Source organism: Elephas maximus, chromosome 13 (genome assembly GCF_024166365.1).
Source record: "Elephas maximus indicus isolate mEleMax1 chromosome 13, mEleMax1 primary haplotype, whole genome shotgun sequence".
Lineage (NCBI taxonomy): Eukaryota > Metazoa > Chordata > Mammalia > Proboscidea > Elephantidae > Elephas > Elephas maximus.
In genome coordinates, this window is record NC_064831.1 from 75,988,771 (window position 1) to 76,015,900 (window position 27,130).

Sequence of the window (27,130 nt, forward strand, 5' to 3'; positions counted from 1 at the left end):
CAGGCCCAGCTTGGACCTACATTTCCCAAGGGACGGGAACGGCGCCTCTGGGTTGAGGGCTCACGACTGGTCCGGGTGCGACTCTTGGCCTGGGGTTGGGCTCCATGGACGCCTTCACTCGCTTCACCAACCAGACCCAAGGCCGGGACCGACTCTTCAGGTGAGTCAGGTGCCAGCGGCCGCCACCCGACTCGGTGCAGGGATGGCTCTGTTGTCCCGCGCCCGGAGAAGAAGGAGGTGATAGCCTCGTGGACTGAAGCAGAAAGGACGCTGCTAGCTCCCATGGAGCGAATTTGCTTCTCGAGTCCCTCCTCAACCTAAATTCAGTGGGGCTGCGCCATCCGCACCCCCCTTCCGTTCTGAGCCTCTGTGCGAGTAAAGCCCCGGTGCCTGGCACCCCAGCCGCCTCGAGGCGGCTCACAGTTAACACCAGCCCGCGACTCCTCCACCTCCCGACTTTGTTTTCCCCGCTCAGCATTCTCAAGAGGACTTTTTTTTTTTTTTAAGAAATTTTCACTTGACATTTGTGGCTAGGGAAGCAAACCGCCTGGTTGTGGATTCAGATATCCCTTGAAATACAATACTGTGGGGAGGTAGTTTATTTATCTTCTTTATCCATTATTTTCCAATCTACCTCATCACCATATGTGAAATAGTTTTGTAAACTGTAAAGCATAATACAATATTGAGAGTTTCAGAAGGAATTAACCCTAAGGTACATGCTGTGCTACTGAAAATATTAGAGAGTGTGGTTTTGATGCTGTTTAGTTCATGATGTTTCTTTTAAAAATTTGTTTATTTTTTTCAATGCTGCCTCATTTTTTTTTTTTAAGTGTGCTGTAGGTCAAAGTTTACAGAGCAAATTAGTTTCTCATGAAACAGTTAGTACACAAAATGTTTTATGACATTGGTTGCCAACCCTGCAATATGTCAACACTCTCCCCTTTTTCAGTCCGGTTCCCCGTTTCCATTGGTCCAGTGTTCCTTCTTGCCTTCTCATCTTTGCTTTTGGGTTATTGTGTGCCCCTTAATCTCGTATACATGATTGAACTTCTAAGCACGTGTGTTATTGTTTGCCCTGTAGAACTGTCTAATCTTTGCCTGAAAAATGAACCTCAGGAGTGACTTCAATACTGAGTTAAAAAGATGTCCAGGGGCCATACTCTTGGTGTTTCCTCAGTCTCTGTCAGACCAATAAGTTGGGTTTTTTTTTTTTGGTAAATTTTAGTTTTGTTCTATATTTCTCTCCCGCTGTGACTGGGACCCTCCATTGTGATCCCTGTCAGAGCCGTTAGGCACCATCTAGTTATGCTGGACTCAGTCTGGTGGAGGCTGCAGTAGTTGTGGTCCATTGGTCCTTTGGACTAATGTTTCCCTTATGTCTTTGGTTTTCTTCATTCTCTTTTGCTCCAGTTGGGATGGGACCAGTAGAAGAAATTTGGTTGATTCTTGCTCAATAATAAAACAATAATTTCAGTTATAGTTTTATTTAACAGCTCTGCCTCCTTTCTGGGTGTACACATGCAAATACAAACAGAGACCAATAAAAATAGGCCCAAGAATAAGCTGGAAACTGACTACATGCCAAGTATTGTTGTCAGTGTTTTATAACTCTTAACTCATTTAACCCTCTTCACAACTTGTCTTAGTTATGTAGTGCTGCTGTAACAGAAATACCACAAGTGAATGGCTTTAACAAAGAGAAATTTATTTTCTCACAGTCTAGTAGGCTAAAAGTTCAAATTTAGGGTGTCAGCTCCAGGGAAAGGCTTTCTCTCTCTGTCGGCTCTGGAGGAAGGTCCTTGTCAATCTTCCCTTGGACTAGGAGCTTCTCCGCACAGGGACCTGGGGTCCAAAGGACGCGCTTTGCTCCCGGTGCTTCTTTCTTGGTGGTATGAGGTCCCCAACTCTCTGCTTGCTTCCCTTTCCTTTTATCTCTTGTAAGATAAAAGGTGGTGTAGGCCACAGCCCAGGGAAACTCCCTTTACGTTGGGTCAGGGATGTGGCCTGAGCAAGGGTGTTACATCCCACACTAATCCTCTTTAACCACAAGCAGAGATTATAACACAGGAAAACCGCAAAATGGAGCACAACTACACATGGCCTAACCAAGTTGACACATATTTTGGGGGACACAATACAATACATTTCACAACTCTGTGAGGTAGACACTCTTAAATTATGCCTACTTCATAGATGGGGAAACTGAAGCAGAAGGAAGTTAATAGTACTAAGTGGCAGAGCTGAGTGATTCAGATCCACACACTTCAATTCCAGTGCCCACCTCTTATTTAACTACCGAGCCATACTACCTTCTAATAAATTTGATAGATGTTCACAATGGTTGCATTATGTACAAGCTTCAATAAAATAAAGAAGCTTATAATCCCAGCATACCCATAAGGTACCCTGCAAGGTTTATCAAGGACTTTGGTTAATAAAATAATCATTTAGGATGTCCTTATTAGTTAGATGGGAGATTTCTGGTGATCTCTATACTCTCTATGAGCAAACTGACATTTATCAATAATTCCTTGTTTTTGGACTCACTCCTGTTATGAGACCAAATTTGAGAAAGGGAGATTTATTGACATGGCCAGCTTGAGCCCCCCTAACCAGGAAGCATACTCAAAAGGAGAGAGATAAAGAGATTGTGATTCTTGTCTTCCTGCCCAGTAACAAGTTACCCATTTTGGAAAATGTGCCACATTTTTCTTGAGGTTAATACTGGTATTTACAGCATAAAGAGATTCAAATGCAGGGTAGTAGGAAACAGGCAACTTCTTTATTAAATAGACTGCCAAATACATTTGGATGTTTGACTATTTGGTATAAAATTTCTCATTTATTACACCTCTGTCAGTAAAGTACTTACTTGTAGGCATGACAATAATCACCTTATTGAATATATTATAAAGCAAAAGTTGCTGTTGAGTCGATTCCGACTGATAGCAACCCTATAGGACAGGGTAGAACGGCATCATAGGGTTTCCAAGGCTGTAAATCCTTAAAGAAACAGCGTGCCACATCCTTCTCCCACGGAGCAGCTGGTGGGTTTAAATTGCCAGCCTTTTGGTTAGCAACTGAGCGCTTTAACCACTATGCCACCAGGCTCCATTATTGAGTATACAGTGCTTATTAAATAGGAGCGCATCTGTATTTTATGTAAAGTACTAATTAGATTTGAAAGACAGATTTAAGAACATATCTATATTTATGTACAAGTGCGTATTAAATAATTTTCAGACTGGATTTTTCATTTGGTTCTGGTTCAAGTTCGTGTCTGGTCACGTAGATAGTAGGTTAACTACATGGTAAAAAAAAGTTTATTTCAGAAGTCTGAAAATCATTCTACGCTAAGTAAAATAAAGAGTATGGATCTTTGCAGACTTAACATGAGGGAGATTTTTGTATAATTTCCCACTTGGACTGCATCCATTTCTCTGTGCCAGCAAAAGGCCTTTTGGGGGCTGTGAACTGCATTATTGCAGAGTTCTCTTTCATTACCTTTGTGTTACATTTCCATCACATGTTCTACCCTTCGGTCCTGTGGAATGACTGTTGCAGCATTTTGCTCTTGTAAGAGCTGCTATATGAGAAACTGTCTTGGAAGCTTTGCCTTTAGTAAGACATGTTTCTTCATCCCTTACTTCATGAATCAAGTTTTATTTGGTTTGTAAATTATTCTCATTTTTTTTTTTTTTTTCCCATTTCAGAACCACTCAGTACACATGCATGTTGCTTAGATATTTGTTAGAGCCTAGAGCTGGCAAAGAGAAGGTGGTAATGAAGCTCAAGAAGCTGGAGTCCAGTGTGAGCACTGGCCGTAAATGTAAGTACTCTGTCTCTTGAGGGACAGTGGCTCCTGGTTTAGAATCCTCAGCCTCAGACCCTGTAATTCACAAAACACTTTCTAGGTCATTGATTTCTAGTCAATCAAGTGTATCGAGGAAGTCAGTGAGTAAGGCTGCCCTCGTGGAATTTCAGGCCAAAAAAGGTTGACTGTTTTCCTGCAGACCATTCACAGGTAGCCCCCTATGTTCACGTTTGGTGCTACACCATATCTTTCTGCCTGATCATAAGCAGGGGGACATAACAACGTGTTAGTTCACCTTTAGTTTTTAGAATCACAAATATTTTGACAAGCCCAGACATGAGCTTCTGGCTCCTGGGAGCTCTTGGTGCTCTACAGAAGAACAGAATAGCTAGATCCTGGGCCACCTGCCTTTCCCCTTCTTTTCATGTGGGACTGCTAGAGGAAATGGATAGGTGAAGAGACTTTCTTAGACTGTTTGTATGATGGTTTCATGTTAAAAACAAAAAATGAAGTCAGTATTTTGCACTCATTTAATTCACTTTCATAATCAATCATACTGGGATGTGCTATATTTTTAATAAGAATTGCTGTTATGCCTGGCTCTTGGTTGTTTGATGAGAACCAGATGTTGCTACAGTAGGCAAGCCAAGGAATTGGAGTGGAGTGCAGATCATCAGATATTGATAAATCGATTATTTCTGAGCACCTGCTTCATATAGGTATAGTACTGACTTCATTAGAAAAATAAAATGACGTGCTGTAAATAATGATAATGAGATTTAGTGTCAGATCTAATTGGCTGGAGTAAATGAAAATAAAGGTGTTTTGGAGGAGGTAGAATTGAAGCGTGGCTAGAAAGAAGGAAAAAGAGCAGTCTTGCAGGGTAGTTTCCTCTAGTAAAGGCTCAGAGGAGTTAAGACCAAACCATTGTTTTGGAGGATCAGTGAGGAAACTAGCTTGACAGAGGGATGGGAAGGGTGGGGTGAGCATTGCTGGATGATATTGAAGGCCAAGATTAGAAGTTTTTTCAGGATTCTTCAGTGTATTGGTACTCAAAGGTCCTTTAGAGGTCACTAGTCTCTGAAGCCCCCACTCACTGCCCTTGAGATGATTCTGATTCCTAGTAACCCTATAGGACAGAGTAGAACTGCCCCATAGTGTTTCTAAGGCTGTAAATCTTTACAGAAGCAGACTGCCACATCTTTCTCCCATGGAGCAGCTGGTGGGTTCGAACTACTGACCTTTCGGTTAGCAGCCAAGTGCTTTAACCATTGTGCCACCAGGACTCCTCGAAGAAGCCCAGAAGGGGCTTACTCAAGGTCACTCAGACAGTTAGTGTAAGAGCCATAATGGGAACCGAGGAGTATCATTGCATATACTGTTCTGTGTTGTTTTTATAAAATAATATCAGACATTCTTCTGAGATTATAAGTTTCCTGAGGGTAGCTGCTTCTGACCACTTACTGAGTCTCAGGTATAGTTCTTTAAGGTGAAGTACTTCTTTTGTATTCTCCATAATGTTCAAGACTATCACTTATTCTCATTTGGTACTTGATAAATTACTGATTGATGCATACCTGATTAATTGAATTACATGCTCACCTAAGGACATGCCATTATGATGGTTAATGTAATTCAACTAGGAGTCATGTATAACCATATCATTAGTTGCCCTATCTACTAAATCCTACCATCTCTACTTTGCCTGGGGTTTGGTCCAGAGAAATGGCAAAATGAAAATGGTGTTTTTTAACACCATTATCTGAAAATTAAATGAAATGTAAGGCAACAAACTCTCCAAAAGAATGTTGCGTCTGGAGTTCATGTTATCATAGCACCTTCCTTCTAGAGAATTCTAGCTGGTAATATTCAAATGTAATAATCCATATTCATGATTGGATCACTGTCTTTTGTGCCTTTCAGGATCATCTTAGGTGTCCTTAGCATACTGTAGAATCCTCCTTTCCTGATCAGAGCCGAGCCTCAAAACACAGTCAGTTATTAAAAAGCCAGTGCTGGCCCATCACCCAGATAACAGGGATTCTGCCTTCCCATTTCATTCTAATTAAGTAACTGTTAACCATTGTGGGTTCTTCTTGCAGGGTTCAGACTAGGAAATGTGGTACATGCTATACAGGCGACTCAGCAGAGCATTCACGCCACTGACCTGGTGCCCCGTTTATGCCTAACATTAGCCAACTTAAACCGTGTGGTTTATTTCATCTGTGATACCATCCTCTGGGTGAAAAGCGTAGGGCTTGCCTCTGGCATCAACAAAGAGAAATGGCGAATGCGGGCTGCCCGCCACTACTACTATTTTCTCCTGCTGAGCCTGGTCAGGGATCTGTATGAAATCTTCCTGCAGATGGAACAGGTTGCAAATGACAGGGCAAAGAAGGAGAAGTCACCATTCCAGAATCCTCTCGGGCACAGTGTGGCAGATGAGGAAACAGAATGGCTCCAGTCCTTTCTCCTTCTCTTATTCCGATCCCTGAAGAGGCATCCTCCCTTGCTTCTGGACATGGTGAAGAACGTTGGTGATATCCTGAACCCTTTGAACCAGCTGGGGATCTATAAGTCCAATCCTGGCGTCATTGGACTTGGAGGTCTTATGTCCTCTGTAGCAGGCATTATCATTGTGGCATATCCTCAGATGAGGCTGAAGACTCACTAAGGCAGGATTAGCACCTGCTTTAAAAAATGACCTCTTAGTGGAACGGACACTTGCATTAATCACAGACTGTGTCACACTGAACTTAAGGACTTGTTCACATGAGCATTTAGTGACCTGTGATGTGAGCAGAAGCGGAGCCAGGAATGGAGGAGTATGAAAATTTATGAATGGTTTTTAGAGAGCTGATGTGACTTCCAAATATTTTCCCTTCATCTAACATTGATTGAGCATCTCATGCATATAGTAGGAGCTTAGTGAGTGTTTGTTGAATGAGTAAAAATTGAAAGAGACCCAAAACCCAACAAATAAGTAAACACTAACATATAGTAACTTGGGTCGTGTGGATCACTGGTTTTGTACAACTATAGTAGGTGTGGTACTCAGTGCTCAGTTAGATCTAGCAGAGGGCCCTGTTTTTCTCTGATCAGTTCCTCCCCCTTCTCCTCAAAAATGTCAGTGGCAGGATGGAGGGGAGCTTGTTGGCCCTTATCACTGCACTCTTATCCTTGTTCTGTCCAGAAGCAGAATCAGAAAACATTGGTTACCTTCATGGTATATTGTGTCTGTGGGAAGAGGTGATCTTTAGGTAGTGAGTAAGCAAAAATCAGAAGCAGACAGAAGGGACTTGAGGTAAAAATAGTGTGGACGGCCACACAGGGTAACTGTATGTAGCCTATGACAGGTGAGGAAACTGTGGTGGAAAAAGTTGAAGTGATTTACGTTCAACGCTTCCAGTCCAATGTTCTTTCTATGATATCTCACTGCCTTCCTGATTGAGTAGAAGTGTGAGAATCTCCAGGATCCTATGCTTTTCATCTCTCCTTCTCCCAGAATTTGGAACCTCCATTGGTCAGTGATTTATATTCTATAAAAATTAAAACCATGTATAAACTTATAAGCTAAATCGTTTTAATCAAAACCCTATAATAGTTTGGGCAATTTCACAGTAATTTTCATCAAAGTTTACACAGTTAAAAATTATAACTCCTTCATGAATTTAGGAGGATCAGTTTTTTTTTTTTTTTTTGGATAAATCAGACTTTCATATGGTTGGGAGAGGTAGAAAAGAACTATAAGGAGCCAATGAAGAGGACACTAGAGTATTGAGTTGATGCCATTTACTCGTGTTCCTACTTCCAGCCTTGGGTGTTGGGCTCTTATTACAGATCCTTTAGATTTAGGGGAGCAAGTTGGATAAATAGGATGTTATTAGGTAGAAGGCTAATGTCAGCCCTGCCAGTTAAAGCCATCTCATTTATCTGAATGGAAATGAGAAAATTCAAACTAAATAAATTTTCCCATGAATGTGATGGAGACTTAAAAGCTAGACTCAGGTCCTTGGCTCTCTATTTTTAAAATTATCAATCAAGACGTGGGATTTGGGAAAGGATATCTTAGCAACTTTAAGAGAAATGAAAGGTGCTATATCAGGGCAAATAAAAAATTCAACCGTTTTTACCTTGTCTAGATCCTCTACTGTAATACAGATTAATCGTGTCTAATAAATTTCTAGACAAAATGGACTCTTTGTGAATGTGTTCTGGGAATGGAGAAGAGTTCAAAGTAAGGCAGTCCAGCAGATAATTCTTAATCAGAGTGTACACAGTCGGAAGACTTTGCTCTGATAAAATGAGCTCTGATGAAGAAAGATTTAGATGTAGAGCCACTGGGTTGAAAGAGACCTCTTAGATGGACTCTTCCAGACTACTGCCCTGGGAGGGTCCTGTACAGCAGCCCTCTCAGTGGTTATATGGCTTCTGCCTAGAGAAGTCTGCCTTGAATTTGTGGTGGCACGTAAAGGTGAACTATATCTCGGTACTTTTATCCTCTGCAAGTTAGGGCTGTGGTGGGGAGTTTGGGAGATGCCACCTCTTCTAGCATTTGCATAACCTTAATGGTGCCCTGGTACCTCACTTCCTGTATATCCTTTTGCTTTCTAACCAACCTCCCCAGCCCTGAGCTTCCACTCTTCATGAGGGATTCTAAAAAACAAATTCCTTCTAGTTGTACAGACCAGCACACTCACAACTGAACATTGTTGCCTGGGAATTTATTCAACAACAAATATTTGAGTGCCACGCTTGGTTCTGGGGATCCACTTATGAACAAGATGGCCAAAGTCCCTGCTCTCATGCGGGAGGGGTGGGAGTAGGAATGAGGAAAGAAGGAAGATAACTGTCCTTCAAGTTGCTGCATGGAAAATGGACTCTTCCCTCTCCCTCTGGGACTCTTCTAGGCCCTTTCACCACTTCTCACCTCTCACCCACATCCTGGACTCCCAGCTGAAGGGGCCAAAGGACTAGCTTTGTCAGCAGAGCTTTTAGGCACAAAGCCTCATACTCCCTATGGCCCAAAGCTGCTACTCCAAAGGCTTAAAATTGCCCTTTGGCCCAGGTTTCTCTCCAGACACAGCCTCACAGATAACTCCTCCTGAGTCTTAAAGTAAGGGCAGAGATTATATCTTTAGATATTTTCTTACCTCTCCATCACTGTTTATATTTTAAAAGCCCAGATTAGATAAAAAGTATTAAATGTATTACATATTTATTACTCTTTTTGGAGGCTCCTGGGTTGACTGGTCCTCCTTTCTTGACCACTCGTTCCCTTCATTGTTGTATCAGAGATAAAAAATATATCACCAAGGCTCTAGCATAAAGCACTGTTTCTCCCCATGTGCTTCTTTCCCATTACCCATAGCGTACAACTGAATAGAGGGGTCAACAATAGATACAATTCTACCAGCAACAAAGAAAATAAGTCTTGTCCTCGCCCTTCATTTTAAGAGGCACAGTCTTTCACCGTCTTTGAAGCCAGGAACTAAAACTTGGGCTCTTGCCTGATTCCTTGTTAAGGAAGGGATGGGAAATGATAGTTCTTTGTTGTTTGGGTGCTGTTCAGTAACAGAATCATGGTCAACACTCACTCCTCCAGACTTGTAAGAACAAAATCCAGTCGACTCACCCATTGCACATTCTAGTGGCATCTTAGGCCAGGTAAAGTTGAGTAAAATTCCTCGAGCTCTAGGAATTTACAGAGGTCAAAATTGCTGCCTCAAAGACTGGATTGCCAAGGACAGAACCTCCAGCTCTGGTTCTCTTTTTCACTGAGGAATTTTATCTCCATAATCAAAGTATAGCATGTTCAAGTGAATTCGGGGTTTAAATCTTACTATTAAAAATTTCACTCTTGTTAGTAAATAATAAAGGATGAAAGAAATGGGTTGGAAACTGTCCCACAGGATCCTTTACGGAAAGAAACTAAAGATTACAGAATTACATAAAACTTCTGAGTTAATGGAAACCCTGGTGGCGTAGTGGTTAAGTGCTACGGCTGCTAACTAAAGGGCGGGCAGTTCGAATCCACCAGGCGCTCCTTGGAAACTCTATGGGGCAGTTCTACTCTGTCCTATAGGGTCAGGATGAGTTGGAATCGACTCAACGGCACTGGGTTTGGTTTGGTTTTGGTTTTTTGAATTTATGAGTTGAACAACATGTATCCCAACGTCTTCTTTCTGGAAAACAGGTTTTTGAGAATTGGGGGCCAGAAACGTTGCAGAAACAATAACTTCTCAGGGCCTGGATTTCCTTCAGTTCTGGGATTCACCTTCATGTTGGCTAAATCTCCTTGCAGAAGTTAGGATATGCCTAGGAGACCCTGGGTAAAATAACCGTGGCAACCGGCTGAGCCAGCTTTCTCTTCCTCTCTGCCCCCCTCTATCTGGGAGGTGTTAGTAGCATTGCCCAAGACTCCTTGGAGCAACTGGGATTGTTACTGCTCAAGGAGACGCTCTCCAGCCTGGGACTCTGTGGGGCTGAGGAGGCAGTCAGCTGGAGTGAGTGTGGGAGCAGCAGCTGTGGGGGTCCTGGGGCATCCTCCTTACCTGGGTTGTTTCTGAGAGTTAAGGGAGTTGAGGGTAAGAATCTGGCAAGGGTCACCTGGGAAGTTTTATTAGAGGTGGGGAAGTGTGCAGGAAATCACTGAGGGAGAGATTATTCAAGGTGAATGACTGGGGGTGTAGAGTAGACATTCTTGGGCCACTAACTTTTCCAGGGTACAGGTTAAATAGCTGTTTTCAGAGAGGAGCCCTGGTGGCACAATGGTTAAGCGCTCAGCTGCTAACTGAAAGGTCAGCAGTTGGAACCCACCAGCTGCTCTGCAAGAGACAAGACCTGGCGATCTGCTCCCATAAAGATTTACAGCCAGGAAACCCTATGGGGCAGGTCTACTCTGGGTCACTATGAATCGGAATTGACTCAGTGGCATGCAGCCACAACTGTCTCACCTGATTGGGCTTAGAGGGAAGGAGGACTGGCAGATATGCTTGCTTGGAAGTAGAGGAACTAACCCAGAGCTTTTTCATTAAAAACAAAACTATTAAACCTAAAACTTGTTATTTTAATCACTTTTGCACCCTCATTTAAGAGCTCTTAGACTTCATCTAGGAGCCCTGGTGGCACGGTGGTTAAAGCACTCATCAGCCAACCGAGAGGTCGGCCATTCAAACCCACCAGCTGCTCTGAGGGAGAAGAATGTGGCAGTCTGCTTCCATAAAGACTTGCAGCCTTGAAAACTCTGTGGGACCATTCTTCTCTGTCCTATAGGGTCACTGTGAGTTGGAATCGACTAGACAGTAGTGGGTTTGCTTTGAGTTTAGACTTCATCTAAAGCCTCTTATCTCTGACAGCTACCTTCATTCTTCACTTCTTACCCTGAACCCTTGCAAGAAACATCTGTCTTGACAAGTGGGCTGTGGAGCAACTCGTTCCTATGGGACTTTAAGAAGTGGCTTCTTGTCTGTGACATTTGCCCTCCAACCTATGTCTTCTATTCAGGGAAATTGAGATCCCGGGCAGTCTAGGCTCAGTCGGTGGCCATGAGAGGTAGGGAACTGCCCGTGTGGATCTCAAGCCTATGGGCTTTCTGATGGGCCTGGGACCCTCTGCTTTGCAGCTTGAAGAGCTGGTATGGCAGTCAACAAGAGTCCAACCATGCTGGATGAAGACCTCCCTGTAAGTAACTTGGGCTTATAGATGGGGTGGACAACTGAGGGAGGAAGAAGGAACAGGCAGGGAGGGAAGGTTCAGGGGGCTTAGAGCAAGGTATCTCTAGATTATATTCCCTAGCTCATTGACTTTCATATCTTGTCTTAGTTATTCTTGCCCTCACTACCTTTTGCAGAGAGCAGTTGGAGGATCTGAAAAACAAACGATGTCTATTAAAAACTAAACACGTTGGAGAAGAAGGACAGAAATCTGGCCATGGGAGAATGGAAAGGAAGGGAACTCTTGTGTTCTGAAAACCTGGGGGAAGCCTGGGCTCTGACCACCAATCCAGGCTGAATGTATATTCAGTTATATTAATACAGAGCCTTAGGGTCCCTAGGGGGCGTCATTCAATTCTATATAGTCTGTATAAGTGTACCTCCTCGTGTTAACATGAGGCACAGCTGGTACTGCTATACTTAGGAATGGGTTGGAGGTTCGATGTATCCAGTATTGTGTCTCCAACCTGGTTTTCACTATGTCTTGGACTGGTTTTGACACTTGTAGGTGTGCCTAATGCCTCCCGAGGAGCCCTGGTGATGCAGTGGTTAAAACGCTCAGCTGCTAACCAAAAGGGTGGTGGTTCCAACCCACCACCTGCTCCACAGGAGAAAGATGTGGTAGTCTGCTTCTGTAAAGACCTACAGCCTTGAAAACCCTTTGGGGCAGTTCTACTCTGTCCTATAGGGTCGGTATGAGTCGGAATTGACTCAACAGGAGTGGATTTTGGATAATGCCTCTTGGCAAGGCGTCTCTGATTGAGGCACAGTTCATTCAGTTTGTGAAACTTAAAAATTGTGAACTTGTACAATACCCATATTGTCCCAAGTTAGGCCTCAACTAATCTTTACACTAGAAAATGCTGTATTAGATTTTTTTATTGAATCACAGAACACAGAGAGGCGTAAAAAGTTTAGATGCACAGTTAAGCCATCCTAACAGATGGCTGGATGGCTATTCCCTTCCTGGGACCTCTTTCCGCCTTTGGCTTTGCCTAAACAGCTTCTGATGGTTCTGTCCACAATGTTAAAGCAAATGTTTTCTTGCTTACACTCAGTCTTCTTCTAGTTCAGATTTTAAATTCACCTACAGGATAAAAAGTTAAAATATTGTGACCTACTTTGTCTAGTGCACATATGGGTCTCTTGAACGGTTTTCTAAATCGGCTTCCTAAAAACAGAACAGCTTAGATCCTCACCACCACAGCAGCGTCACATTCAGAGCGACAGAGAGGGCTCAAGCTTCTGTCAGACCTGAGGAGTTTTCCTTTTTATGTAGAGAATTGTTAACATTCCTAGGAGTTGACAGAATGTAATGAATCCCCGTGTACGCTTCACTAGTCCCAAACAACCATTAACCCATGGCCAATCTTGCCTCATCCTCACCGCATCTCCTCCCTACCTTGCATTATTTTGGAGCAAATCCCAGATATCATGCCATTCAAACCTAAGTTGGAAGCCTGGCTGTGACACTTACTGTGTGATCTTGGATAAGTCACTTACCATCTCTGAGTCTGTCTTCTCATCAGCAAAGTGGTATTAATAAATGCTGACCTCAGAAATTTGCTGTTAGAATTAAATAAAGTCATGTCCCCAAGGCACCTAGACCAGTGTCTGGAGCACAATAACACCAAATAAATGTTGTTTCCCTCTGCATGGCTAGAATCCACACTCTTTTACTCAAACACCAGTGTTCTTCTTTTCCCTAAGATTCCTAGGTGGCCTGAAGTTTAATTATGTGACTGCTGCCAAAATTAAAATGTATTAATAAGGGCACAGCAGGCTAATAATAAGCAGTGATAGTTCCACTGTATCCACGTGCTTTGACCACACCTGGGGCACTGTCTTCAAGTTTGAGTGCTTGGTTGTTAAGAAAGACAACACCAGACCGCAGTGTGTCCAGAAGAGGGATCACCAAATCAGGATGGTTTGTAAACTAAGGTACTGGAACTATTTAGCACGGAGAAGGGTCCTCCAAAGGGAGACATATTTGGCTTCAAATATGTGAAGTGCCTATTCATGCATGATGAAATAGATTTGCTCAGGGTTGTTCCAGAGGTCAGAGGGTGGAGTAGTAGGTGGAGGCAGATTTCAGCTCAGCAAAGCTCTCCAACAGGGGTACAGGCCACTGTATGAGAGGGGAGCTCCCATCAAAGGAGGCATTCAAATAGAAGTCTACAGGGAACCCATGGAAAGGATTCTTGCTGCAGAGTCCCCCGAAGGCCTAAGATTCTGTGATTCAGTACAGTTGGGCAGGTCTAAACTTAGCGTTCTGCTACCCCTGACTGTGATTCATTTATTCAACTAACATTGCCAGGCTTTATGCTACGCACTGGGGATAGAGAGATGACAAGGATTCGGCGTGTGCCTTAAGGACACCAGCCAAATGGAAGGCAGACAAGTCACACATAATCCCAGCAGAGTGTGACAAATGTAGAAAAAGCCCAGGAAAGGAAGTGTGACTGTGAAGAGTCAGGAAGCCTTCACAGAGAAAGTGGTGATCAAGCTGTGTCCTGAGGGAATGGCGTTCACCAGGCAGAAAGGACTATGGGAAGGAAGGTGAGCATTCTAGGCAATGGAACCAGCATACAAGGCAGGGAGGCAGTATCCCAGAAAAGCCAAAAAATGTTTAGATGAATGGTGGACTAAAACCCTGGACAGGTACGCTGCCAACATTTGGTCTCTACCAGTAAGTTTAAGCGGGTAGATTGGAGCCTTTGGGGTAGGCTGGAAGGTGGGGTGAGTTTTGGCTTAGCCCCTGGAGGATGGATTGCCTCTGCATTTCTGCAGTGCCTGGATGAAAACCAGGAGAGCATGGTAGACTGGCTCTTACTTCCCCATGTGGGTGCCCCCGACCATGACTCCGGCATCCAGAGATCTCTCTGGCCTTGGTTCCTCCCAGGTCACTGGACTCAGCCTCACCAATGGGCTCCATGATCCTGGGGCTGCCCTCCTGGGAGGGGGGTGGGGAAAGAGGTAGGATAACTTGAATGCCTTCCTTCCTCCGTTCTTTCTGTGCCAGGAAAAGGAGAATGTGATACAGAGGGTCCTGCAGCTGCCGGTGGTGAGTGGTACCTGTGAGTGTTTCCAGAAGACCTATGCCAGCACCAAGGAATCCCACCCTTTGGTGGCCTCTGTATGCAATGCCTACGAGAAGGGCGTGCAGGGCGCCAGCAACTTGGCTGCCTGGAGCATGGAGCCTGTGGTCCGCAGGCTGTCCACCCAGTGTGAGTTCTTGTGGTACTTGGCCAGCTGCCTGCCTGTTCAATGATGCTCACTCCTGCCTGCTAGCCTACCTGATAGCCTGATAACTTGCTTGTCTGCCTACCTATATGCCTGTGTATCTGCCTGCCTATTCAACTGTCCATGTCCCATTACGTGGTCTTATAAGGCATCTATAGCTCAGCTGGCATTTTCCTAGGATGACAATGATGGGCCAAAGAATTGGCAGAGCAAAGGGATGAGCAGAGATGAATGGGCATCCAGGCCATAACCTGTGGGACTCTCCCAGCCATAACCTGTCTGAGCCAAATGCAGCAGCAGCAGCAGCAGCAGTAGCAGCAGCAGCAGGAACTAGCAGAGTCTGCCACAAGGGCAGGGACAGAGAGCATTAGGGCTGGCCTGGCAGGATTTGGAGGAGGGGAGAAGGAGGAGAAGCCTTCTGGGCTCAGCAGCTGATAGAATCAGCTTGTGACAGGCAGGGGGCAGCAAAGAGCTACAAGCAAGGGCTGGAGACAGTGGTCCACGTGGGCCTTACTAGACCAGCCTCTACCCCCATCTCACCACCCCCGCCCCTGCCCTCTCGTTCTAATTGTTCTTGCCTGTTTGAAAATCTGGTCTCCAGGACTCTTGACGGGATCCCTGGTGGTGCAGTGGTTAAGAGCTGCTAAGCAAAAGGTAGGCAGTTCAACTCACCAGCTGCTCCTTGGAAACCCTATGGAGCAGTTCTACTCTGTCCTATAGGGTTGCTATGAGTTGGAATCAACTTGAAGGCAATGGCTAAGGCTCGTGACAGAGCTCAGGGAAATTCCGACGGAGCTAAGAAGTTTAGGACCTTCCACCATTTTAATTAGAGAATTATGGATATCCGAGGATTCTGCACAGCAAACAGGAGAAGATAAATGTATAGAAGTGTCCCTGCCTGCAAGCTCCTTAAATTTTCAGTCTCATTTTACCCAATCAGAAGATGGCCAATTCTTCTATACTCTGTGCCGCTCAAAAAATTTTGTGAAGAAATTAAGATACCTGGGGAAAGAATATATGAAAGAACATGTATGTCCTCAGCAGCTCCTGGGTAGGATTCCTTGAAGCATTTGCATTCTCTGGTGCTTGCCCTGCTCCCTGGGGACAACTCCTATCTCTTCCCTATGACCCTTCCCAAGCCCCATGCTCTCGATACCTAGGGATTAAAAGGAAAGGCCGTGGACAATCTGGGGCCTAGACAGGTTGTGGCTGGGAGTTTGTCACCTCCAGACCTAAGGCCCAGGCCTGACCCCAGCAAGGCCCAACCCCAGGACCCCACTGCCCCCACTTTCCACACTCACACCTCCAATCTCCTTCTCCCTAATGCTCACTCAGAGCCCTGGAGCCAGAGGGGAGGGAGGAGAAGGAGGGAGAGACCAGTATGTGTTGGTGATTCACACAATTTCCATCACTTCCTCCTTACAACAAGCCTGCAAGGTACACAATTATCCATGTTACAACCAAGAAGCCTGAGGCTCAGACAGGCTGTGACTTGCCTGAAGCCACACACTGGGATTTGGGTGCTAGGCTTTGAGAGTAGGTGTGACTGACTCCGGAGTTCCTACACAGATGGAAGAGACTGGCCTTGGTCTCGAGGAGTCACAGTGGATGGGGAATAAAGATGGCAAAGGGCCTCAGGTTCAAAGATGCTTTGGAGGCAGCAGGGCCGGGGGATTTGAGAGCTGCAAGGCCCCTTCTTTGCCCCAGAGGGCACTGCAGGGTTCTCACAGTGGGGTGCAGGGCTCACCCCAATGTGGCCCTTTGCTTCTAGTCATAGCTGCCAACGACCTGGCCTGCCGAGGCCTGGACCACCTGGAGGAAAAGATCCCAGCGCTCCAGTACCCTCCTGAAAAGGTAAGCCCCTTCCTTCTTCTTACGCTCCCCTACACTCTGCTGTCACTGCCTCCTCTTCCGCCCACTTCAGGGGAGGAGAGGGCGGGAGCTGCTGATGCAATGATTGAGAGTATTTCGTTTCCCTGGCAAATGTCCTTGAAAACTGGAGGAGGCTGCCTGCCCCCAAGGTCTCAGGATGGGCTTCTTCCTCCCCCTGTGGAACCAAATGAAGGCAGGGTTTCTGGGACCAGCAGGCAGAACCCAGAGACAAACCTAAACAGGAGTGTGGGGTAGGTTCCTGAGATTTGGGGCTCCATGGGCTTGCGTCGGACTGCTAGGTGACTAAGGCCCCTGAAATCATGGGTCACACTTGTCAGGATCCCAGGATTGCAGCCCCATGAGCCCAAGATCCAACCCTTTATGGACCATGAGACTGAAAATGTCACTTCAACTGGATATATATTTATTGAGTAGTTGCTATTGATGCGGGCCCATGCTAGATGCTTTTGGGGAATAAGCTTCAGTCCCTGCCCTCATCCATCTCACCAACTACCTACCCTCCCACCAGTACTCACTGAGCCCTGCCCTATGCCAGGTGCCATAACATGTAATTTATAGACCCTCTCATTTAATCCTCTTATCAGCCCTTTGGGATGGGTGGTGATCCCCATTTCACAGATGAGAAAACTAGTGACTGGCTACGAAGCCTTAAGTGGAGGCCACATGAGTGCAGGTCTGCTTGGCTCTGAGGCCTGTGTTCATCCCCACTTTTCCAGATGAAGGGCAGTCAATGTCTTTGTCACATACGAGCTCCCAGACAAGTAGGAGACAAAGACAAATACATCCATAGCAAACAAGACCAAAACCATTGTCGTCAAGTTGATTCCAACTCATGGTGACCCTATAGGACAGAGTACAACTGCCCCATAAAGCTTCCAAGGCTGTAAATCATTACAGAAAAAAACTGCCACATCTTTCCCTCACAGAGCAGCTGGTGGGTTCGAACCACTGACTTTTTGGTTAGCAGCTGAGTGCTTAACCACTGTGTTACCAGGGCTCCAATGCATCCATAAATCAATACAAATATAGATGGGTATGTAATCTGTGTTCAGAGGGAAGGACAGGGGACACAGTGTAGGAATTTGGAAGAGGTGATGCCCGTGTGCATGGGTGTCAGAGCAGGCATCACCAGGGAGGTGGCCTTTGGGGCCATCCTTACAAGGTGGATGAATGAGGCCTTCCTGGAGCTGGGCTCAGGGCCTGAGACCCTGAGGCGCAGTCCTTCCAGGGCCTGCAAAACCCATATGCCTGACTCCACCCTCCAGATCGCCTCCGAGCTGAAGGACACCATCTCCACCCGCCTTCGCAGTGCCAGGAACAGTATCAGCGTGCCCATCACAAGCACTTCAGACAAGGTCCTGGGGGCCGCTCTGGCCGGCTGTGAGCTTGCCTTGGGAGTGGCCAAAGACACGGCCGAATTTGCCGCCAACACTCGAGCTGGTCGGCTGGCCTCTGGAGGGGCTGACCTGGCCCTGGGCGGCATTGAAAAGATGGTGGAGTTCCTCCTTCCTCCAGCCAAGGAAGAGTCAGGTACCTACTGTTGGGGGTGGGGCAGGGAGACCGGCCCCAGGGGAGCAAGTTGGCCACCCAAAATGCCTGGGAATCAAGGAGGCAGCAAGGGCTCACCCAGCCGTAGCTCTGGGCTCTCTAATAGGGAATGCCCAGCAGGATTTTCAGATGGATCCATAACTGTTTAGCCCCATCCCTGCATCTGTAAGTGCGGAAAACGAGTTATCCAGTCACTAGTGAGTTTGTGGTGATCTAGGACACTGCTGTCCAGCCCTGGATACAACCCAGATTTCCCTAGCCCCTCTCTGATCTGCTTGCCTTTTTTCACCCAAATCCCTACCCAGCCTCTGATCCTGGATGCCAGCGGACCCAAAAGAAGCTTCCCAAGGGCAAGCCGAGCCTCCTGAGCAGGGTTGGGGCACTGGCCAACACCTTGTCTCATCACACCTTCCAGACCACAGCCTGGGCACTGAAGCAGGGCACTGACATGGCCCTGTGGATCCCAGGTGTGGCACCCCTGGTTAGTATCGGCTCTAAGCCCTGACCAACCCCTGGCCTGGCTGTCCTGTGGGCAGCTTATGCTCCCTGGTCCCTACTATCTCTGACTTAGCTCCCTCTCCTGCCCTGGGGATGCTCTCTCTGACAACCTGGGCTGGGACTTTAGGTCTAAGGACAAGAGGCTTTAAGAGGGGGTAGAGGGCTTGTCCCCCAAGCCACAGGGGGAGAGAAAGGACAGGGCGAGAGCTTAGGGCAGTCCTACCTTGCTAGGATGGTATAATACCCACTTTTGTCTCCTCCATTCTTCATCAGACCCCCTGCCCACAGCTTCTGTCCCCGCAAGTGTTCCTCTTGCTGTGGTCCCCTACCTATACGGAAGCTGAGACTCTCATCTACTGTCATTGCTCCAGGCACTAAGGAGTGTCACCCTTAAACAAATGGAACACAAAACCCGTCATGTCAGGGAGAGAGCCCCACCTGGGCCAGAGTCCCTGACTACCCTCAACTTCCTGGTTTCCCCTCCAGAGTCTTCTAAATTCCATCCCCACTGCACCCAAGATAAAGCTGCCTTTTCTAGGCCTGGGCAGGGCTAAACCCTCACACCTGTCCCCACTTCTCTGTGTACTTTAGCAGAGATAGTCTGGATTTCTTTCATAAGGAACTAAGTCCAAAAGAAATAAAGGCAACATAAAAATCCAGCAAACAGCTTTTCAGCCATCATTTGGATGATACTTATAAAAGCATCATCAGGCCTGGATCATTCATGCAAGTGTAGCTTGAGAACCTAGTATGTGCCAGGTGCTGTGGCTCCAGGAGGGAAAGTGGGCTAGTAGTTCCCCTCCGTCCTCTGCTCCTTTATTTTTGGCCAGTACCGAGGATCATTTACCAATGAGGGGCAACACGCTGTGTGACACAGCCTCAGAGGCCACCATTCACAGCATATAATGGTGGCCCGTAAAGTTGTATCACACTGAGGCCCTGTTTGTGGAGCTACCTAGAGGTTTTGGATGAGCCAGGCCGTGCCACAGCAAACACCAGCCCATTTGCTCAGGTTGGTTTCCTCCCACGGGCACACTTGATTTTTTTCACCCTTTAAAAATCTGCAAGGAATATCTACTAAAGTTAACCATACATACACACTGTGACCCAGCAATTCCACTCCTAGATGTAAACCCAACGAAAACACTTGTGTCCCCCAAAAGTCAAGTAGGAAAATGTTCCTATCAGCTTTATCCTTAGCCAAGACCTAGAAACAGTGCAAATGCCCATTAACAGTAAAATGGATAAATTGTGACATAATCACACAGTGGAATATCACACAGGAATGGAAGAGAAGGAACTACTCCTATATGCAACATGTGGATGAATCTCGCAGCGTGGTAGTGAACAAAGGACGCTATTCATGAAAAAATGCATATTGTATGATTGCATGTATAACCAAACCAAACCCACTGCCTTCAAGTTGATTCCGATTCCCAGCGACCCTATGTATACAAAGCTCGAGAATCCACAAAACCGATCCACAGCCATAGAGGTCAGAATGTGGTCACCTTTGGGAGAGGGAGTACTGACTGGGTGGGGCACAGAGAGTCTTCTTGGTGTTGGAAATAGTCTATATCTTGATCTGGGTGGTGGTTTCACAGGTGTATATTTGTGAAAAGTGATGTAACTGTACACTAAAGACGTGTGCACTTTGGTGTATGTAAGTTCTCACTCAATGAAAAGTTCAAGAAAAGTCAGCTGGGGCCTGGCTCTGCTCCTCTCCACCCCAGGCCCTGGGGTGAAGGGCTGTGGCCACTGGGGCTGCTTGCCTTCTGTAGGGGCTCTGAAGCCAGCCGCCCTTCTCGCCCTCAGAGCAACCTGGCCCAGTGGGGTGCATCAGCAGCCATGCAGGCAGTGTCCCGGCGGCAGAGTGGGGTGCCCTGGTTACACAACATCGCCATCACCCAGGAGGAGGACCACAATGACCAGAATGACACAGAGGGGGAGGAGACGGAGGAGGAGGAGGAGGAAGAGGAAGAGAAGGAGACCGAAGAGAAGCTCAGTGAGGTGAGAAGGGCAGCAGGAGCTGAGCGGAGGATGTGGGGGCCTAGAGGTCCCACAACGCTGGGGAGGAGGGAAGAGGAGGGAAGGCGAGAAGCAGAGGCACTGGGTGAAACAAGAATCTCTGCCCCAGACCCAAGGACAGGGTGCATGGATCATTCACCCCACCCCAAGCATCTAGAAACCCAAACCCATTGCCGTCGAGATGATAACTCACAGCGACCCTATAGGACAGGGTAGAACTGCCCCATAGAGTTTCCAAGGAGTGCCTGGTGGATTCAAACTGCTGACCTTTTGGTTAGCAGCCATAGCTCTTAACCACTATGCCACCCATATAGGTCCCTGTGAGTCGAAATCTACTCGATGGCAACGGGTTTGGTTTTTTGGTTTTTCAATAATTTAGCTAACAAAGCACCTCCATGTCATTCTCCCAGCTGACACTCACAACAGCCATGTGAGACAGGCCAGGCAGAAATAATTGTCCCCGTTTTGCAGATAAAGAAACGGAGGTTCAAAGAGGGCAAGTGACTTGCCCAAGGCCACATAGCTAGTGGCAGAGTCAGGCCAACGGGGATCCAGTTTTTTTTTCAATTTGAGGTCCACGTTCTTTCCCCTCTAGCTCTGGGGGTGGTAGTGGGGGCAGGGGACCCAGGAGTTGCTGCAGGAGGTGCTGACCCTGCTCTGGCCCCCAGGTGGCAGCCCTGCCCAGCCCAAAAGGCCTCCTGGGCAGTGTGGCACACACTATGCAGATGGCCCTCCAGAGCTCCATCTCGGCTGTGACATGGGCACCTGCCACTGTGCTGGGCATGGCGGGGAGACTGCTGCACCTCATGCCCACCCGTGCTGTCTCCTCGGCCAAGGGGAGGGCCATGTCCCTGTCGGACGCCCTGAAGGGTGTTACTGACAACGTGGTGGACACGGTGGTGCACTACGTGCCGGTGAGTCCCACCCTGGGCTAACCTCCCTCTCTCTTGGGGACTGGAGGGGGCAGATAAAGTAAATTTGACTGAAGGCGCTCCTTTCCCCAGCCCCCTTGGAGGTCCTCCTACGATGCTCAGTGCCCCAGAAACACTCAGACATGCTGTGGCCTTGACTTCTTCTAAGGCCTCTCCCAGCACATACAGTATAGAAGTCTGTGGCTTCACCCAGGGCTTCTTCCTCCTCCCCCTCCCCACCTGCTGGTGAAGGAGTCTTCTGCTACCAGTACGAGGGTCCTGTGTCCCAGCCCTCACTGGCTCCCAACTGAAGGACCAGGCAGGTCTGCGTGCTGCCTGGGAAGGGCTTGGAGACAGGCTTCCAGGGGTCCCTGAAGGGTGGGCCATAAGTCCCAGGGGACAGCAGCTGCCCCATCCCAATTCTATCCCCAACACAAAAACCTAAGGGATGCCAATACCGTCTCTTCGGAAGCCCTTGGGTCCTGTCCCAAAGCAAGCCACAGAGCCTACAGACTCTAGGAGGCCTGCGCAGGGCAGTAGACCCCCTTACAGCTGGGGGGAAGGGCTCTCAGTCACTCACTCTCACCCAACAGGCAAGCCAGGGGTCTTGGGCAGCCGGTCTGTTCACTCTGAGCAGAGGACCCCAGAACAGGTCCAGGCAGAGGTACTCTGACCCTGGCCGTGGCAGTGTGCTGGCTGTGCTCAGCCTGTAACTCTGGCCCAAGGTAGGGGGTCAGCAGACGCCACAGTTCCTCACTGAGTGTACCTCCGAAGGGGGCCCTAGGGATCCGGAAGCTCTGGAAGAGACATGGTTTGCTTTGCCTGAGGGGTCTGGCCTGGGGAGACCCTCATAGCGCCCCCCATCCTGGAGCCCACTGTCGTCCACCTAGCCTGTGCCCGACTCTCAGTGGGCCAAGCCTGAGAGGGATCTCCGCGAAGGCCCCGGTGCTGGGGGTGGTGGGTGTCAGGTCGGAGGCCGAGCTGAGGCCCTAATGCGGCGGCTGGGTGGGTCCTCAGCTCCCTAGGCTGTCGCTGATGGAACCCGAAAGCGAATTCCGTGACATCGACAACCCACCAGCCGAGGCCGAGCGCCGAGGCTCTGGGGCCCGGGCCACTGGCCCAGAGTGCTTGCCACGCCCAGCTCTGTATCGCAGCAGCCTGCGCAACGCGCGTGGCTCCGGCCCGAGTCAGGACGACAAGCTCGTGACGCCCGCCGCACCGAGCCCGGGCTTCCCGGCCGTGCCCCGCGAGAAGCCCACTCGCAGGGTCAGCGACAGCTTCTTCCGGCCCAGCGTCATGGAGCCCATCCTGGGCCGCGCTCAATATGGCCAGCTGCGCAAGAAGAGCTGAACCTGCAGCGCCAGCCCCCGCGCCTCCTCAGCGGGAGACCCAGCGTGACCACCACCCAGTTCGCCAGAACCATTTTCCCTAACAAATAAATAGAACCTACGCGTCCAAGTGAGCTTTGGCTTGTTCAAAGTAGGCCCCTCGGAACTCCGAGCCGCATTCCATCGATGCTGCCGTACACACACCAGTCTGTCTGAGCATCCTTTTTGGGCTTAGCTCCAGGCCCACTTTTAAGGGGCACCAGAGCAGCCGTCTCCTGATTCTAGGGCTTGTTTTTTTGCTAAAAGGATAATTATCTAACTTGATCTCTCACTTTAACCAAACTTGTGATCAAATGACATTTGTTTCCAAAATTAGGATCCATCCTCTGCAGACAAATATTTGCTACCAATAAGCATGAGGGTCCAGGCAGGAGTTCTTGACACATTTTTAGCACCCAGTCTCAGAGGATGAGTATTTAGGCTGTCAGCAGACTACTTTGAAGGAAACACCAGTCAGGTGCAAGAGCTCTTGTGTGTTTATTTAAAATATTAGTGTCTGAGTGTCCTTCACAGGCAGAGTCCCAGGCCTGTCCTCTGCAGAGCCACCTCCTTGCTTGCAGCCACGTTTCCCTTTGCAGCCTTCTTGCCTTCCACCTGCATCTTCACCCTCCTATCTACCTCTTGAATGCTGGCACCCCCAGATGCTACGGGGTGACAGTGGTGTCCTCTCACTCTGTAGTCTATACTACGTAGGCTATTTATATTGTAGCCACAGTTCATTCCAAATCTGTTTTTTAAAAAAATGTTGTTATTAGTTGTCCCAAGTCAGTCCCCAACTCGTAACAATCCCATGCACAATGAGATTGGACCGTTACGATCCATAGGGTTTTCATTGGCCGATTTTCAGAACTGAATCACCAGCCTTTTCTTTCTAGTCTTTCTTAGTGTGGAAGGTCCACTGAAATCTGTTCAGCATCATAGCAACATGCAAGCCTCCCCTGACAGACAGGTGGTAGCTGCGCGTGAGGCGTATCGGCTGGCGGTCAAAACCAGGTCTCCCTGTGAGGGTGGGAATGCTGCCACTGAACCGACACTGACCCCCACCCCAAATGTTAAACCTAGGAAATGCATAGATATAGTTTAAAACCTCAAACGTTGCAAAAAAAGAAAAAAAATTCAAGGCTTGCAAAAGGGTGTGTCCCTCCCTGAGTTTCCCAGCTCCCCACCTCTCTAACACACACAAAGCAAACGCAGAATCAATTTGCCATGTATCCTTCCAGATATAGGATATGAGTCTACAAGCACATGCGTTTTTATTTACACAAGCTGTAGAATGTTATATTCACCTGCTTTTTTGACTTTAATACCTCTTAGAGACCTTTTTCTATCAGTTCAGCTAAATCCTCCTTGCTCTTTTTAATGGCCACGTAGGAAGTATTTCATAATATGAATAATGCACTTAACCGATTTAGCCGATTCCAACTGCTGTCCTGTAGGGTCGCTATGAGTCGGAATCGACTCGATGGCACTAAGTTTTTGTTTTTTTTCTGATGATGGGCTTTCAGGTTGTTTCCAATTTTTTGCTACTGCAAACAGTGTTATAATAAATGTCCTTATAAAAAATGGCTTTATATACGTGTGTCAGATAAATTTGTAACCTGTAACCAGGACATGCTGTGTGAAAGACTATGTGCATTTTAAATACTGATAGATAATGCTAAGCAGCCTGCTAAAGCAAATTCTAGTTGTATTGTTATTTTTATCTGCAGCTGTCGAACTGTGCACCAATAATTATAACACCATTTTAAGTCCTTTTGTTGTTGTTAGTTGTCATGGATTCTGACTCATGGCGACCCCATGTGTTACACAGTAGAACTGCTCCATAGGGTTTTCTTGGCGGTAATCTTTCTTTTTTTCTTTAACTTTTAGATCAGATTTTTATTATAACCATCTGCTTCTGCTTTAAATGACAAAAAAAAAAAAAAACTTAGTTCCTGGTCCTGAGCGTGAGTCTGTTGGCAAAATCAATTCCTGACAAGAGCCTAATACGTAGTAACCAAAAACCAAACCCGTGGTCGGCCCCCAAATATGCTTGTTGAATGAGTGAGTGAATAAATGTGAGTCCATGTTGCAATCAACTTAAAAAAAAAAAAGTTCTAGAGACTTCTTGATAATAACACATCTTTAGATAAATCAGAGACTTCAGCGGAAATTTTTGCATGTGGAAAACAAGCAGATTTATGCATCCTACCATGTATGAGCACATTGGTTAATAGACCAAATCGATCCAAATGTACAATTAGATTTAAGACTACATGGTCTAACGTAAAATGTTTTTTGCTTTTAACTGCCGTGTGTTCACTAGGACCCTAGAGTTGACTCAAGTTGTATCTACCCAATGCCAACTATCAGGACATCTTTAAATATTTCTTTTTTTTCCCTAAATTTTATTTGTTTTGTTGTTGTTGGGAATATACGCAGCAAAACATACACCACCAATTCAACCGTTTCTATATGTATAATTTAGTGACACTGATTACATTCTTCCAGTTGTGTAACTGTTCTCACCCTCTTTTCTGTGTTGTTCTTCCCTTATTGACATAAACGCGCTGCTCCCTAAGGTTCCTATCTAATCTTGAGAGTTACTGTTGTCAATCTGATCCTACGTAGATAGTTCTTCAAAGAGCATAATGCTCAAGGCAGAACTTTTTTACTAGTTAAGCTAAATGATTGGTTTAAGGTGACTTCAGGGGATTTTTAAAAAATTTCTCATTAAAAAATTTATACACATATTGTTTTGTGACATTGGTTGCAATCCCCACAACGTGACAACACGCTCCCCCTTTCCACCCTGGGTTCCCTATGTCCATTCCTCCAGTTCCTGTCCCTTCCTGCCTTCTCGTCCAGCTTTTGGACAGGAGCTGCCCATTTGGTCTCGTGTATCTGATCGAACAAAGAAGCATGTTCCCCACAGGTATTGTTTTTTTGTTTTATAGGCCTGTCTAACCTTTGTCTGAAGAGTGGGCTTCGTGAATGGTTTCAGTTCTGGGTTAACAGAGCATCTGGGGGCCATAGTTTTGGGGGTTCCTCCAGTCTCTGTCAGACCATTAAGTCTGGTCTTTTTATGTGAATTTGAATTCTGTTCTACACTTTTTTCCTGCTCTGTCTGGGACTCTCTGGTGTGTTCCTTATCAGAGCTCAGAGGATATTTTTAATTTAAGGTATAAAGATTATCTCAGGGCAATAGTTTCAGGGTTTCATCCACTCTCCATGGCACCAGAAAGTCCAGGGTCAATGAGAATTTGAAAATCTGTTCTGCATTTTCCTGCTTTTGATCAGGATTCTTCTATGGAATCTTTGATCAAAATGTTCAGGAATGGTAGTCAGGTACCATCCAGTTCTTCATGGCACAGGAGGCAGTCGCTTATGGAAGCTTGGCTGTCATTTTAACAGCAGCAGACCTCCAGGCCTTTTCCTCTTTGGTACATCCACATATATATACACTTACCTCAATAAGCCCCCCCTTAAACCCATGAGCACACTCCTGGCCCCACCACTGTGGCCCACCTGAAAAGGAGCTCCCTGAAGCTGACTCTGGGGCCCTGGCAGATTTTTGATGTAATGAGTCATGGGTCTTGACCCTATGGTTTTGGAGTCAGAGGGAGTGGCTGGTGGACATACACATACAGACATGGGCAGGGCCCTGAGCCAGGCCTTGGCCCTCCTGTCGCACCCCCATGGGGCACATCACGCTCAGCATTTCAGGGGAGGGAGTGGATCTTAGAGAGGGGCCCTTAGAGTTGCTATGACAGGAGTCCCTGGGTAGCGCAAATGGTTAAGTGCTTGACTAAAAGCCAAAAGGTTGGTGGTTTGAACCCATCTAGAGGTGCTTCAGAAGACAGGCCTAGCAATCTGATTCTGAAAGGTCACAGCCTTGAAAACCCTATGAAGCAGTTCTACCCTGCACACATGGGGTCGCCATGAGTCGGAATCAACTCGACGAAAACTTACAACCCAGCAACATGACAGGGATGAGAAGGCAGAGCCTAACCTAGCCCTGCCAGGGCCCCCGTGGGCAGCTGCTGGAGAAGTGACCTCAGGCCTTGGTGTGCAGGAACGCCTGGCTATGCTGGGCCTCGCCCACCCACA

The 27,130-nt window shown here is 47.0% G+C and overlaps 2 protein-coding genes across 7 annotated transcripts; both read left to right on the top strand.

Moving 5' to 3' along the window:
• The first annotated feature begins 76 nt into the window (after positions 1-76).
• Positions 77-7,519, top strand: PEX11A (peroxisomal biogenesis factor 11 alpha). The gene is made up of 3 exons (XM_049905772.1): positions 77-160; positions 3,717-3,832; positions 5,920-7,519. Exons 1-3 carry the CDS (start codon positions 105-107, stop codon positions 6,489-6,491), a joined length of 744 nt encoding a protein of 247 aa, XP_049761729.1. The 5' UTR covers positions 77-104; the 3' UTR covers positions 6,492-7,519.
• Positions 84-25,781, top strand: PLIN1 (perilipin 1). Of its 6 annotated transcripts, none has more exons than XM_049905768.1 (9): positions 84-160; positions 11,442-11,500; positions 14,555-14,759; positions 16,547-16,629; positions 17,934-18,198; positions 18,522-18,697; positions 20,530-20,724; positions 21,411-21,656; positions 22,671-25,780. In XM_049905768.1, exons 2-9 carry the CDS (start codon positions 11,456-11,458, stop codon positions 23,001-23,003), a joined length of 1,548 nt encoding a protein of 515 aa, XP_049761725.1. In that variant the 5' UTR covers positions 84-160; positions 11,442-11,455; the 3' UTR covers positions 23,004-25,780. The 6 variants fall into 6 exon arrangements, with proteins under 6 accessions (XP_049761725.1, XP_049761722.1, XP_049761726.1 ...); XM_049905765.1 differs by lacking the exon at positions 84-160 and adding an exon at positions 3,745-3,832; XM_049905769.1 differs by lacking the exon at positions 84-160 and adding an exon at positions 7,593-10,404.
• Positions 25,782-27,130: the final 1,349 nt, after the last annotated feature.

What these genes read in the sequence shown, in the direction of transcription:
- PEX11A (XM_049905772.1), top strand. Translation starts at nt 105, where the DNA reads ATGGACGCCTTCACTCGCTTCACCAACCAGACCCAAGGCCGGGACCGA. An exon ending in GGCCGGGACCGACTCTTCAG is followed by an intron (nt 161 to 3,716) that starts GTGAGTCAGGTG and finishes TTCCCATTTCAG; the next exon opens with AACCACTCAGTACACATGCA. An exon ending in TGTGAGCACTGGCCGTAAAT is followed by an intron (nt 3,833 to 5,919) that starts GTAAGTACTCTG and finishes TTCTTCTTGCAG; the next exon opens with GGTTCAGACTAGGAAATGTG.
- PLIN1 (XM_049905768.1), top strand. Translation starts at nt 11,456, where the DNA reads ATGGCAGTCAACAAGAGTCCAACCATGCTGGATGAAGACCTCCCT. An exon ending in TCCAGCCAAGGAAGAGTCAG is followed by an intron (nt 18,199 to 18,521) that starts GTACCTACTGTT and finishes ATCCCTACCCAG; the next exon opens with CCTCTGATCCTGGATGCCAG. An exon ending in TCCCAGGTGTGGCACCCCTG is followed by an intron (nt 18,698 to 20,529) that starts GTTAGTATCGGC and finishes TCTCGCCCTCAG; the next exon opens with AGCAACCTGGCCCAGTGGGG.